Consider the following 12,104-nt stretch of genomic DNA (forward strand, 5'->3'; position numbering starts at 1 on the left):
CAACCTTCAGGAACACCAGGTCCCAGACATCAGTTGAAGGCTTAAACAAGGAAAACATGCCCTTCGTGAAAGATCAGGTCAGTGAATGCTAAAGCAAACCAGAAATACAGAAGTCCACGGGCTCAGATGGGATGAACACACAAGAGCTGAGGGAACTGGCTGATGTAATTGCAAGGCCACTTTCAATAACATTTGAACAATCATGATGACTGGGAGAGACGCTTGAGGACTGCAGGAGAACAAACATCTTTCTCATCTTCAAAAGGGACCAAGAAGGAGGACCCACAACACTACAGGCCAAACAGCTTCACCTACAACCCTGGGAAGGTGATGGAGCAACTAATTCTGGAATCCATTTCCAGGCACATGAACAAGAAAGTAACCAGGAGCAGTCAGCACAGACTCACCAGATAGCCTTCCACAATGAAACGACTGGCCTGGTAGATGAGGGAAGAGCAGTGGATACTGTCTGCCTGGACTTCAGTAAAGGCTTTTAACCCTGTACCCAACACGATCCTCACAGACAAGCTGTTGACGTATGAGCATTCAGTGAGGTGCCCTGAAAACTGGCTGAACTGCCAGGCTCGAAATGGAGGAGGCCAGAGGCCAGTAACAAGCTATGTATCCCAGTAGTCAGCACTAGCATGTTCCTGCTGAACATCTTCATTAATGACCTGGATGATGGGGCAGGGCGCACCCTCAGCAAGTCTGCAAATGGCACAGAACTGGGAGAAGCAGCTGACAGACCAGAGGGTCATGTTGCCACCCAGACAGAGCTGGACAGGCTGGAGAACCAGGCAGTAAAGATCTTCATGACATTCAGCTGAGGGAAATGTTAAGTCCTGCCCCTGGGGAGGAATAATCCCATGCTCCGCAACACACCGAGGGCTAAAAAACTGGAAAGCAGTCCAGCAGAAAAGGACCGTGGGGTCCTGGTAGACACCAAGTTTAGTACGAGCCAGCAAAGTGCCTTTACAACAGAGAAGGCTAATGGTATCCTAGACTCAACTGACAGCACTGTGGCCAGCAGGTCAAGGGAGATTATCCTTTTCCTCCCCTCAGCAGTGCTGTGGGAAGTATTGTGTCCAGGCCTGGTCTCCCCAGGACAAGAAAGATATAGAGCTACTGGAGTGCAGCAGAGGACTGCTAAGATGATTAAAGGGACTGGAATGTTTCTCCTGTGAGGAAAGGCTGAGATACCTGGATCTGTTTAGCCTGGAGAAAAGAAGGCTCAAGGTGATCTCAACAGCATGTACAAATACCTGTAGAGACAGTATAAAGAACAGAGACAGGTTTTTGCACTGAGGTGCCCAGTGCCAGGACAAGAAGCAACAGGCACAAACAGAACACAGAAGGTTTCACCTGAACACTAGGAAGCCCTTCTGTGCTATGGGTCACAGAGCAATGGACTAAGCTGCCCAGAGAGGTCGTGGAGCCTCCCTTCCTGGAAGCATTCAAGAGCTGTCTGCACATAGCCCTGGGAAATGTGCCCTACATGGCCCTGCTTTAGCAGAGTGGTTGGACAAGAACACTTCCAGGTCCCTTCCAACCTCAACTGGTCTGTGATAATACTTCACAAGGCATAAAACATCTAAATATATAGGCAGAAGAAGGGTCTGAATCTCATCAAGAGCATGTAATGTTTTGAGCTTTACAGTCGTTCTCAAACCATGTTTGCTTTACTGTAGCACTTAAGCCTGTTTTAGTCAGCTTAAAGGAGACAGTATCAAGATTTACAAGTGTATTAAGTTGCTGATAACAGGAAAAAGAAAAATGTACTTACATCAAGGTAATCCAAAGCAAGAAAAGTTTCGGGTTCAGCTCGTTCTTGTTTTAGGAACCGAATGCAATCTCTTGCTGTTTTTTCCGTGGCAACAACAATAGCAGTCATGTATTTGCTGAACACTTTGGTGACAGCAAGCTGGTATTTTTTATGAATAGGTTGGCACAAGTCAAGCAGTCTTCCAAACTGAAGATAAAAAATATGGAGAAATAAAAATGTAATTAGTAGTCATCAGTCCAAATGGCAAAGTATGACTTCAAAATCTGAAAACGTTTAATTTCTTCCCCTAAGGTGACAGTTACATACATCTTATTGCATTACTTGCAATCTTTAGCATGTACTTTTAGAAGTACAACAGAGTGACAATAGTAAAATTGGCTAAGCATCTTTTTTGGCTGGAATGAAAGTGCCTAATACAATAAGATCTTTGACTGATAAGATCCTATGTAAATAGAACGGCTAACTGGAAAATGACAGCAAGAAAGACTAAACAGCCTACTGTAGTTTCAACTCAAAAAATAAGTTAACTTCTTATAATAGTAGCATGAAAAAGAGTCAAAACTGCTTTTCTTGTACTGTGCAGTCCAAATAATTAAGCCTATTTTGCCTTATATTGAAGTATCACCTCCAGAGATAAAATTAATTCCAAGTGCATACTAACTCCACAGAATGACAGTAAATCTAAATAACAATAACAAGATTATTTGCCACAGATCAAAACATATTAAAAAAAAAAGTATGATCAGATACAGGTATTATCAGATTATCACTGTGATGCAATAAACAACCACCTACTACCAAAAAGCAGTTACAAATTCTAACTATTCTTTCAAGTTCTGTAATACACTCGCTTTTGCTCTTTCAACAGCTGTTCCCACCCATGAGAACTCTCACCTACAAGAACTTCAGTTCTTTGCTGTGTATGTTCCCTAAAGATCTTTAGTTCTGTTCCTGTAATTTTAGTTACAGTTGAACTTTCCCTGAAAAATTAAAGCCAATGCACATTCTGAACATTGTAATCTATAATTTTATTGAAGAACAATTTTCCTGCTTGTTCACATATAGCTACTGGTCTCCTGCATTTCTATGATTTTATGTTTATCATCAAATGATAACAGGAAGACTGTATGTGAGCATGTGAGGAGCTGTATGTGATAGGTCATCCACAGCATTATCTGATGCCATAGTATAAATAATATAATTTACAGCAGATCAAATTGTAGCTTACTATGATCTGCTCTTTTACCCTTCTCCTGGTAAATGCTTTCAATTCTCTGAAACAAAAAGAATAATTGCAAGGATAACACACAACACTATAAACGCCTTCATTTAGTTTCCTCATTTTCCTCAGTTTCATCAACTTGGATGTTCCTGTCTGCAACTCAGGCATGTTATGTTTCAGACACTCAGAACTACACAGAGGCATTTGAGTCCAGGTGTAATGCCAGATTTCTATGGGAATAAATAACAGCCGCCTAACAATCTAAAAACAGTAACCTTGCCAATTAGAACTACTAGTGTAGGAATGACATTTTGAAAATTAAATTGTAAAAACTGTAGTAAGCTGCAAAGTTCACTATGTTAATCAGACAAAACCATGAGAAGTGCCATGTGGCCTTTACACAGCAGGACTCAAGATTGCTGGGTGGCTATTCCAGTACCTGGAACGTTCACTGACCATTAAAAAAAATATATTTCCAGAATAGAAACTTTAACACTGATTTAAGAACTAGATGTTTTGAAACAATAAGGCATTTGTATTTTTTTTTTTTTTTTGCCTATGAAATCCAAAAGACCAACACCAAAATTTCCTCTAGTTCTGACTGAGGACTTAGTGGACTATCAATCAGATGAAACCTGTCATGACCTTTCATCCTGAGACTTTAATTTGGATTGTGTTCAGTAATCTAGAATTAATACATCAAAGGAAGCAGCTCAAAGCAACTCTGCTGCCTCACATGCTGCTGTTTTAAGTTACCACTTTCTATTTCCAAAGCCATTGCATTGGTGAGTACTCTAAGTCTGCAGCTCTTGAAGGAAAATGACAGAACACCTAGGACACCAGCTCTCCCCTAGGCGAGCAAGGTATCACCAGTATGGTCCAATTCTTGTCATATAGGGATACAATGTAAAGAGAAAGCAAAAAGAGACATGCAGTCATTCTTCTGATTCTTTTTGAACATCTTGTGAGCATGTATTATAAAAAGCTAACACTTGCCACATGCTGAGGTTCTGTCAAAGACAAATAAGCAGAGCATAACTGAGAAAAAAATAAAATACTATGTTATTATGGCTGCACTAGGAAGCAGAGATGTCAACTTCTAAACATTTTTTTTTGTTGTTTTTCCAAAATGGAATTCCCAGCTTGTAAATCTCAAATGAGTATGCATACCAAAAAGGACTGAGTATACTGAGGTATACCCAGGGAGCAACTATTCAGTTGATTAGATTTATTAAAGAGTTCTTACTTGGAGTTGCTTTCAGAGTCAGAATAATTATCTTTAAAAGTATCTATAAAAGTGGTGTAGACATGCCTCATAAAGCATTCAATCAATTTTGGTAAATATCTTGAGATCTCGTGATAACTCAGAATACACAAAACACTGACATTATCGGTGGGTGATTTAAGTAAAGCATAGTATTTGATAAACAAACCATTTGTGAACAGAAGTCTGGAGTATCAAGAACAATCTGGGGAAAAAAATGGGAACAAATGCACCTGGAGTATTCTTCCTGGGATAGATGGGCTTAGAGCTGATCTTCCCATTCATTTGTTCAAAGTAAGCAAGTCAATATGTTTTAGTATAGACAATCACAGTTTAGAATAGGAAAAAAAAAATAAGTCACACTCCATAAAAAGCACACAAGCGATCAAAACTTTTTTGATGCAAGTACTAGTCTGTTACTGGAATCTCTGAAAAATAATGACAGCAAATACTCCTCTTTCAGTAGTACTATTTTGCCACGTGCACTTAAGCAGACCTGAACCTTAACATAACATACAAGAGAGTCCACTTTACTCTAGCTGCTTACACAGTCTTAAGCAGAATTCTCAGTTCTGAATTGTAATATAAGGCATCTAAGTGAGGTCATTCAATTACCACAGAATCTGGATACAGTCTTCTGAGACTTTCCAGCAACTCTGCTCTCATTTGCTGACGCTTTCCTTCATGGTAATCGATTTTGGCATTCTGCAGTTCACCAACTATTTTGTTCAATTCTTCATTCACTTCAGCCATTCGTATTGTTGAGTTTTTTATTTCTTCAGTAAGTGTTTCTTCCTGACGTTTCTTCTCTGCCAATGACTCACTTTGAACCAAAGCAAAGGGAGGAAAGCAGTTTACTGTTTCATGTATACAAGCTTTTGGTTTACAAAATTAAAATCATTCCAAGGCCACAGACTACAAAACAATCATTGAAGTCTTTTAGAATCTGTAAGAAGTCACTTACTGAGTTGCATTCTATAGCACAAGCTATTGCTAAGGTTTCCAAATTGAGTTCCAGTGTGAATTTATGACTGCAATATGAAACGCCATTATTGTATCCACCATCAATAAAAGGTCTGATATTGTAAAACTATGAAGGACTGAAGATTCTCATTCAAAACTATGACTCACTTCATGCTAATGCAAAGTCATTAAGGCTTTGCTAAACTCCACTACACAATACTTAATTAAAATAATTTTGTATCACAGTTGCAATGGGTTTGCTGCTATCTGACCATAGCAAAACTTTGTTCAGTGCATACACAGCACCGCTAAGCCAAAGTGCACGATACAGATGCATAGGAAGACAACAGGCTGGGAGAAATCTCTGAAGGTATCTATTCTGACCTGCAGAGAACAGGGCTAACATCAAAGCTAGATCGGGTTGGTCAACGTAGGGCTTATGTACTCTTATTTCACAAAGAGTGAAAATCAGGTAGAAAACAGAACAAGAACTGAGTTGTGCTCCTAATACAGTGTCAATATTAACTTGTTTCTAGAGCAGCACAACTACAACACTGCCCCTATTCTCTCTCTCAGAATTTCTACACTAATAGCCCCAAACCCTACGTGTAGTGATGTAATTTGCACACATACAAGAAATTAGAAGCGATTATAATAACGTTTCAAACAACATATGGGTGTCATCATATTTCCTACTTAATTTGACAGCTAAAGTAACAGGAAAAATTAATACCACAGCAGAAGAATTTGAAAATACGTTAACATACAAGAAATCTAATTAGCTTTTACTTTTTTAAACATACATGCATAACTTGGTGTACTCTTCCAGCTTCTCTATTCGTCTTTTATGCTCTTCTATCCGTTCCACAGTCTGTTTAATGTTTTCCTAAGAAATCACATATAGAATGTGTTAAGAATCAAATGATTTTATTTACTTATTTATTTCACAGCAATATATAAAGCTCTTAATTCCAAGTAAGTACTGAGATGCATCTTTTCTTCCTTGTAAGTATTTCATGCTGACGCAACAGCATCTATTTTCAATAGCAGATTAAGCTGCACTATGAATAACAAAAATAATTTTACCTTGCTGGAGACGTTACTGTACTTTTCATGTTTGGCAACAGTTCAGAGAAAGCCTCTTCAGCACAAAGAATCACGACACCATCAGTGGGATAATTTTACACACAGTGTTAGTAAATTACAGGTGTTAAAACAAAAAATGTGCTGTGCAAGAATAAAAGCTTTTTCCTAACCCCAAACAAAAACATTGTACTAGCAAAACCAAACCAACAACAAAACAAGCCTTTTCAACTACTCAAACTTAATAAAAACACATACTACATCAAGTGAAAAAAAATAATTAAGTCATAACTTCCAAAATCCTTGTGACCTATTGTTTTGTTTCAGAGTACGGTATGTATCTCTATCATCTCTAATTTTAAATCTATTGGTCTCCTTCTACTCCTTTCTATTTTTTAAAGGCATGTAACATTTTCTAGCAATGCACACTAATGATATTTTGATATCTATATTTAAAGGAGGTAAGAGAATTGTTATGCAAAAATAGAGAAGCACAAAGTTCCAATTTATTTTAATAGGAATTTCATATATATACACACATGAGTAATACCAACTCTGAATGGTAAGACATACATTTTATGAACTCTCAGCATCCCTTATGTCCTTCTCAACACTAAAACAGAATTTGTGGTGCACAAGGAATAGAATTTCACTTTTAGTTAGTGAATAGTTTCTTCTGGTACCTAGTGCCTCAATGAAAAAAGCATCCTATCAACAGCAAATGGATGTACAAGCATTAACTTAAATATGATGGCAAGAATGACTTTACACCCTCAAGCGATCATGTAAAATGTAGGCTTTTCTATACAAGCAAATTTACGTTTAGAACAATTAGATGTAAGGACCTCTAGAAATGGTAACATCCTGTCTGATGGACTTTTGAGTTTTCTGAATTCTGAGCAACTGTAAAATGCTACAGCCAGTGTTCACAAAATAAAATCTGGTTGCATGGGCCCATGCAACCATTCTCTGAACAAATATACAAGTCATTTTGTTAAACTTGTTGCAATACGAAAACTACACGAACACTCACAATCAATCTCCTTTGCTAAGGATTTGCGATAAAGCACTTTATGTATTTATATAGACATTTAAACCAGAGGCACAGGTACAGAAACAGAACATTTTTCTCTTTAAACGTAATTCTAGCTGGATACAAGTACCTCAACTTCTTTTTTCTTTCTCCTGTTAAGTTTCATCCTTTCTTGATCCGCTTTTTGCTCCCACTGAAGTTTTTCTAGCTGCTGGGTTAGCGTAGCCACTTTCCTTCTTGCTATTTCCTTTAGCTCTTTATACCGCTCCAACTGGGAAAATAACAAAAAATTTCACACCACTGAAAGTGGGATGGCTCATGGTTTTATATCCTCAGTTAGTAATTATCTACCTTATTAAAAAAATATTACAAAAGCCAAATAATTTAGTCATTCCAGCTATTAATTCCATTATCAGCAATTATATTAAAGGAAGAGTCAATTCAAAGCTTACACTTATTTAAGACCACAGACAAGAAATATTTAAACTTAAAACAATTTTTATCTTCCAGGAAAGTTCATAAAGTTGACAGTACTTTACAGCGAACGGTAACACAGAAGTCTTTGCACAGGCCAAAATTTGTGCAGATTTACTATAACACCATTCTTATTACAACATTTCTACATTATCAAATATATACTTTTAAGGTTAACATATGAAACAACACTTTAAGCAATGCCGCAAAGTTACAACTAATTTGACAAATGTGTCTAAAGTGCAGAACACAAAGATTCACATGCTAAAATAAGCAATCCCTCAGGTTCTCCATTAATTGATCAGAAAATACTTTAAGGAAGAGACAGTGGAGACGAGAAGCTAGTACTTGGTTTTAGAAGGGTTTTGTCACCAAATGGTTGCAAAGATAGCTTTCTAAAATGTGAATTTACTGTAAAATGATTCAGTACTTCCCTTCTAAAACTTGAAATAAGCTCACTTGTGAGTATCTCAATTTTAGATTCTGACCCACATTGGATGGGATTACAACACGATCTTGTTTGCATTTTTGTTTTCATTTTCCGAATTGAAAACAGATTTCAGCAATATTTAATTTCTCAAAATGGATCCCCTCAGCCCAAGACCCTACAAGATATTTTCTCGCCTACCCTCCCATACTGTACTTTCTGGACTTCCACGAAGAAAGAAAAACACTAACACCAACCAATCAACCCCAAACAGATAAAATAGCCTAACCATGGATAATTACATGCAGCTATAACCCTAACCCATAGAGGCAAGTCCCTGCCTACAACTCTTCTGAAAGTTTCCATCAAACTCTTCAACTTCTTATTCACTTGAAATTCATTGCTTCTTTCAATAGAATACCTTCTCATATTGCTTAGAAGACTACACACCCTGAGATATGTACCACATCTAATGTCAGAACAGGACATTTCTAATATTCAGATTTCCTAGAACTGTTCACTGCTTGGAACTTCCCAGAAATCTGCCTGTTTTTTCCCCTTCTACCAGAAAGGAGACAGCTCAGTACCCCAAAAGACTGCAGCATCATTTCTATTTATCTGATTAAGAGTCTCTGAATAAAAGCTAAAATCTTGTTTTTGTTTGAACTCAACAGCAAGAACATTAGAAATCACAGATTCATCAGTGTGGATTTCAGACTTCACTAGTAAACAACATTTTGGCTTTTGTTCTCCCAATTCACCTGACTTTCTCTCAGCTCAATATCTGCTGCTCTCAGCAATATCTCCTCTTTAGTTTTCTTCTCAAATTCTCTCCACGCCTTCTCAGTTTCATACAGTTCTATCTCCAGGTCTTTTATGTTCTGCTTTTCCTTATCACAGTATTTCTCCTTGTCCCTCAGAAATTTTTTAGACATTTCTATTTTCTTGATTTGGTAGGAAGTGTTTTCTTTTGCTTTTACATAGAGGGCTCTATGCTGAACCAGTGACACTTGAAGAGTCCTAAAGGAACAAAAAACAAAACCATCCCCTCAAACAAACATACAAATCAAAAATGGTTGCCAGCTGCAAGGCTACATACCCACAGATGATTTTTTTTATTTTAATATCCATGGAAAATATAAATGTCAGTGAAGTATAACAGTCTAAAATCTCATGGTAAACACATTATTTCTATAATAAAATTACTGAAAACTTTGGGAAGGATGGTACGACCCCAATATCTAGTTATTACTTTAACTGCTACGAACTGACTTCCATAGTAGCATAGAGATATCACACTACCTGCTTCAGCAGGAAATGCCTGCCTTCCAAGCAATTCCCTTAAAGACTGTGCTTTAACTATCAGAGAACTTGATTGGAAAACTTACTTCATTTCTCCTTCCAAGCGCTGTTGGTCTCTATTTAGTACACCAAGCACTTTTTTCTTGGCTCTAAATTCATTTTCTGCTGTAGCAAGAGAATCTTTCTTGATACTAGCCTCCATATTCTTTTCATCCAAACTTTTTTTCATAAAGTCAATGTTTTTTTCATTGTAATAAAGCTGGAAAAGCTGTAGCTGTATCCTGTTTTCATGCATTTCCTTGATGAGCATCTGGTAACGATCTGCCTACCAACATTAAATTTATTAGTTCAAAACAAGATTTTAAAATAACCAGAAGTCTAATTTCAAGTCCAAAGTGGTATTGGCTAACATACCAACAGCTATAATTCATGTAATGTGCACTAATCAAAACTCAGATACCTAAGTCATACCCTTAAATCAATTATCCTGGCAAATCTACCCTTTAAATTATCACATTTTTATAATTATATACTTAAAAGTACAGAAAATTACGTATATTAAAGCATATTGAAAAAATACTGTATGAATGAAGTGAATTTTAAAAAACATATCTAAATTCCTAAATGATGTAAAATTATGCAGAAAAATTAGGCAATTTGAGTTACCTCCTCTTTTTCCATCTTTGCTTGTTTGCGTTCTGCTGCAATACTTTTTTTCTTGTTATAATTAAAGTGTGCATCCTCTTCTGCTTGCTCCATTTTTTTCTTTTTTCTTTCATATTCCTCAGCATATTGCCATGAATTACTGATTTGTTCAAAAAGTTGAGTTCTTTCCTTTGGCTTCTTCATTGCAATCAGTTCTACTGTTCCCTACAACAAAATTGAAAAAAAACAAACAAACAAAAAAAACCAACCTGCAGATTATTATGCTATGTAATGTGAATTTCTTCTCCATAAGTATATAATGAAGATTTATCTCCTGATATTTTAAGGGTTAGCATAATTGCAAGTATGTACTTTTAGATTCAACCCCGAAGTATAGAAACAAAAGGACTACAACCTAGCCACTTCATCTGATTACATAATTTTATAATACCAGTAATTGACTAACAGAAACACCTTCAAACAAAATCTACCTGAACAAATCAGTGAGCAGTATCAGAAAGCCAAAATTAAATGTCATTAGTCTCTTTAAAGGAACTGAAAGTAATTTTCAATGAAAAATAAGGAAACAAGAAAGATTTTAAATAACAGTTTCAAAAGCTTAATAGCTGAAGTCAGTGCACTAGAAAATTCTTTAACTCCCAAAGTTAATGGGTGCACAATTTTTATCCATACATTAGCTAGTCAAATCTTTGCTGACCTGAAGGAATTTCAGTAAACTGTATGACTTATTTTTTTTTTATTGGTGGGCAAATGCCCTCACCACAGTAAGTATTATCACAAGAAGCACCTATACCTACTCCTTCTATAAGAGGGAAAAAATTAGTTCTTCCTTTGGAATTTTACATCCATAGTTCAGTAAATATAAGGAAAACAATCTCATGAAATGTATTTATCATAAGCACGTGACATTTCTGACCAGTACCACTAAATACTTCTGAAGCAATAAATCAATAGCATTTTCAATCCCTAAATCTTAACACAGACGTATAAATTTTCATTTATCTTGACTAACAAGGAAGTTATGTGATGCAATAATCTTTTTCTAGCACTAAATTCTAAATTCATAAAATAAACATTTCAAAATCTAAGAATCTTTAGTTTCTTTAGTTTTCTTTAATTTTTAGTTTTTTTTTTTTTTTTAATTTTTAGTTTAGAAGTCTTTAGTTTTAAGCATCCAAGTCCTGAATTTCTTCCAAAATACTTTCTTTCTTACTAATACACTCATGTATACAAAAATCCATAATTTACGTTTCACAGTCTTACAATTCTTAAATGAGATCAGGATAAAGTTTATTGGATTTAAACTATCTAAGTCTATCAAATTAGAAAACTAGCTTGACTATTAAATAGATACCTGTTACAGATATAAAATAATCTCAGAAATTTGTTTGCTTTACAAAATACCTTAAATGCTCACCTGAAAAATAAGACAATTCCTAGCTTTGACAAGTATGCCTATTTTTTCAAGCTCAGATATGTAAGTAGATCGGGTGACTGTTTTATCATTGAAAATAAATTCAGAACAACTATCTAAAGGAAGAAAGAAGAAATAATCACTGTAAAACGGCTATAACACAAAACACATAGGTAAAATTATTCCGCTTATATTTCCCCCTAACCGAGCAACCTCCTCGAAGAAGAAAATGGATTTCAACTTTTCCCTTAATCATTTCAGTAACTTCACTCTTCTGTACTGAAATTCTAGCTGCATGCTTACAAAAAGGTAACAGATGCTTAAGGGCTTGTACTTCCAGCAAGGCATCACACTCTAGTTTCTAGACTATGGAGTTCCTACACCATATATGTATTCCTAATGAAAATTCTACAGATCAAAAGTACAGAGCAAATAGCATATTCATGGTTTGGTTAATTTTTAACTTTGCCCTT

At 36.0% G+C, this 12,104-nt stretch overlaps 1 protein-coding gene across 1 annotated transcript in view; it reads right to left on the reverse strand.

Moving 5' to 3' along the window:
* Positions 1 to 12,104, reverse strand: part of SMC1B (structural maintenance of chromosomes 1B) — a gene marked incomplete at its 5' end in the record, with an annotated part of 39,575 nt that overhangs the window by 25,280 nt on the left and 2,191 nt on the right. Inside the window, 8 exons of the mRNA XM_084304517.1 lie at positions 1,784 to 1,969; positions 4,885 to 5,092; positions 6,036 to 6,118; positions 7,479 to 7,619; positions 9,011 to 9,269; positions 9,638 to 9,876; positions 10,218 to 10,421; positions 11,635 to 11,747. Coding sequence (XP_084160643.1) covers positions 1,784 to 1,969; positions 4,885 to 5,092; positions 6,036 to 6,118; positions 7,479 to 7,619; positions 9,011 to 9,269; positions 9,638 to 9,876; positions 10,218 to 10,421; positions 11,635 to 11,747 — 1,433 coding nt within the window. The remainder of the gene's footprint in view (positions 1 to 1,783; positions 1,970 to 4,884; positions 5,093 to 6,035; positions 6,119 to 7,478; positions 7,620 to 9,010; positions 9,270 to 9,637; positions 9,877 to 10,217; positions 10,422 to 11,634; positions 11,748 to 12,104) is intronic.

The sequence above is a fragment of the Netta rufina genome, assembly GCF_964035555.1.
Source record: "Netta rufina genome assembly, chromosome: 1".
Taxonomy (NCBI): domain Eukaryota; kingdom Metazoa; phylum Chordata; class Aves; order Anseriformes; family Anatidae; genus Netta; species Netta rufina.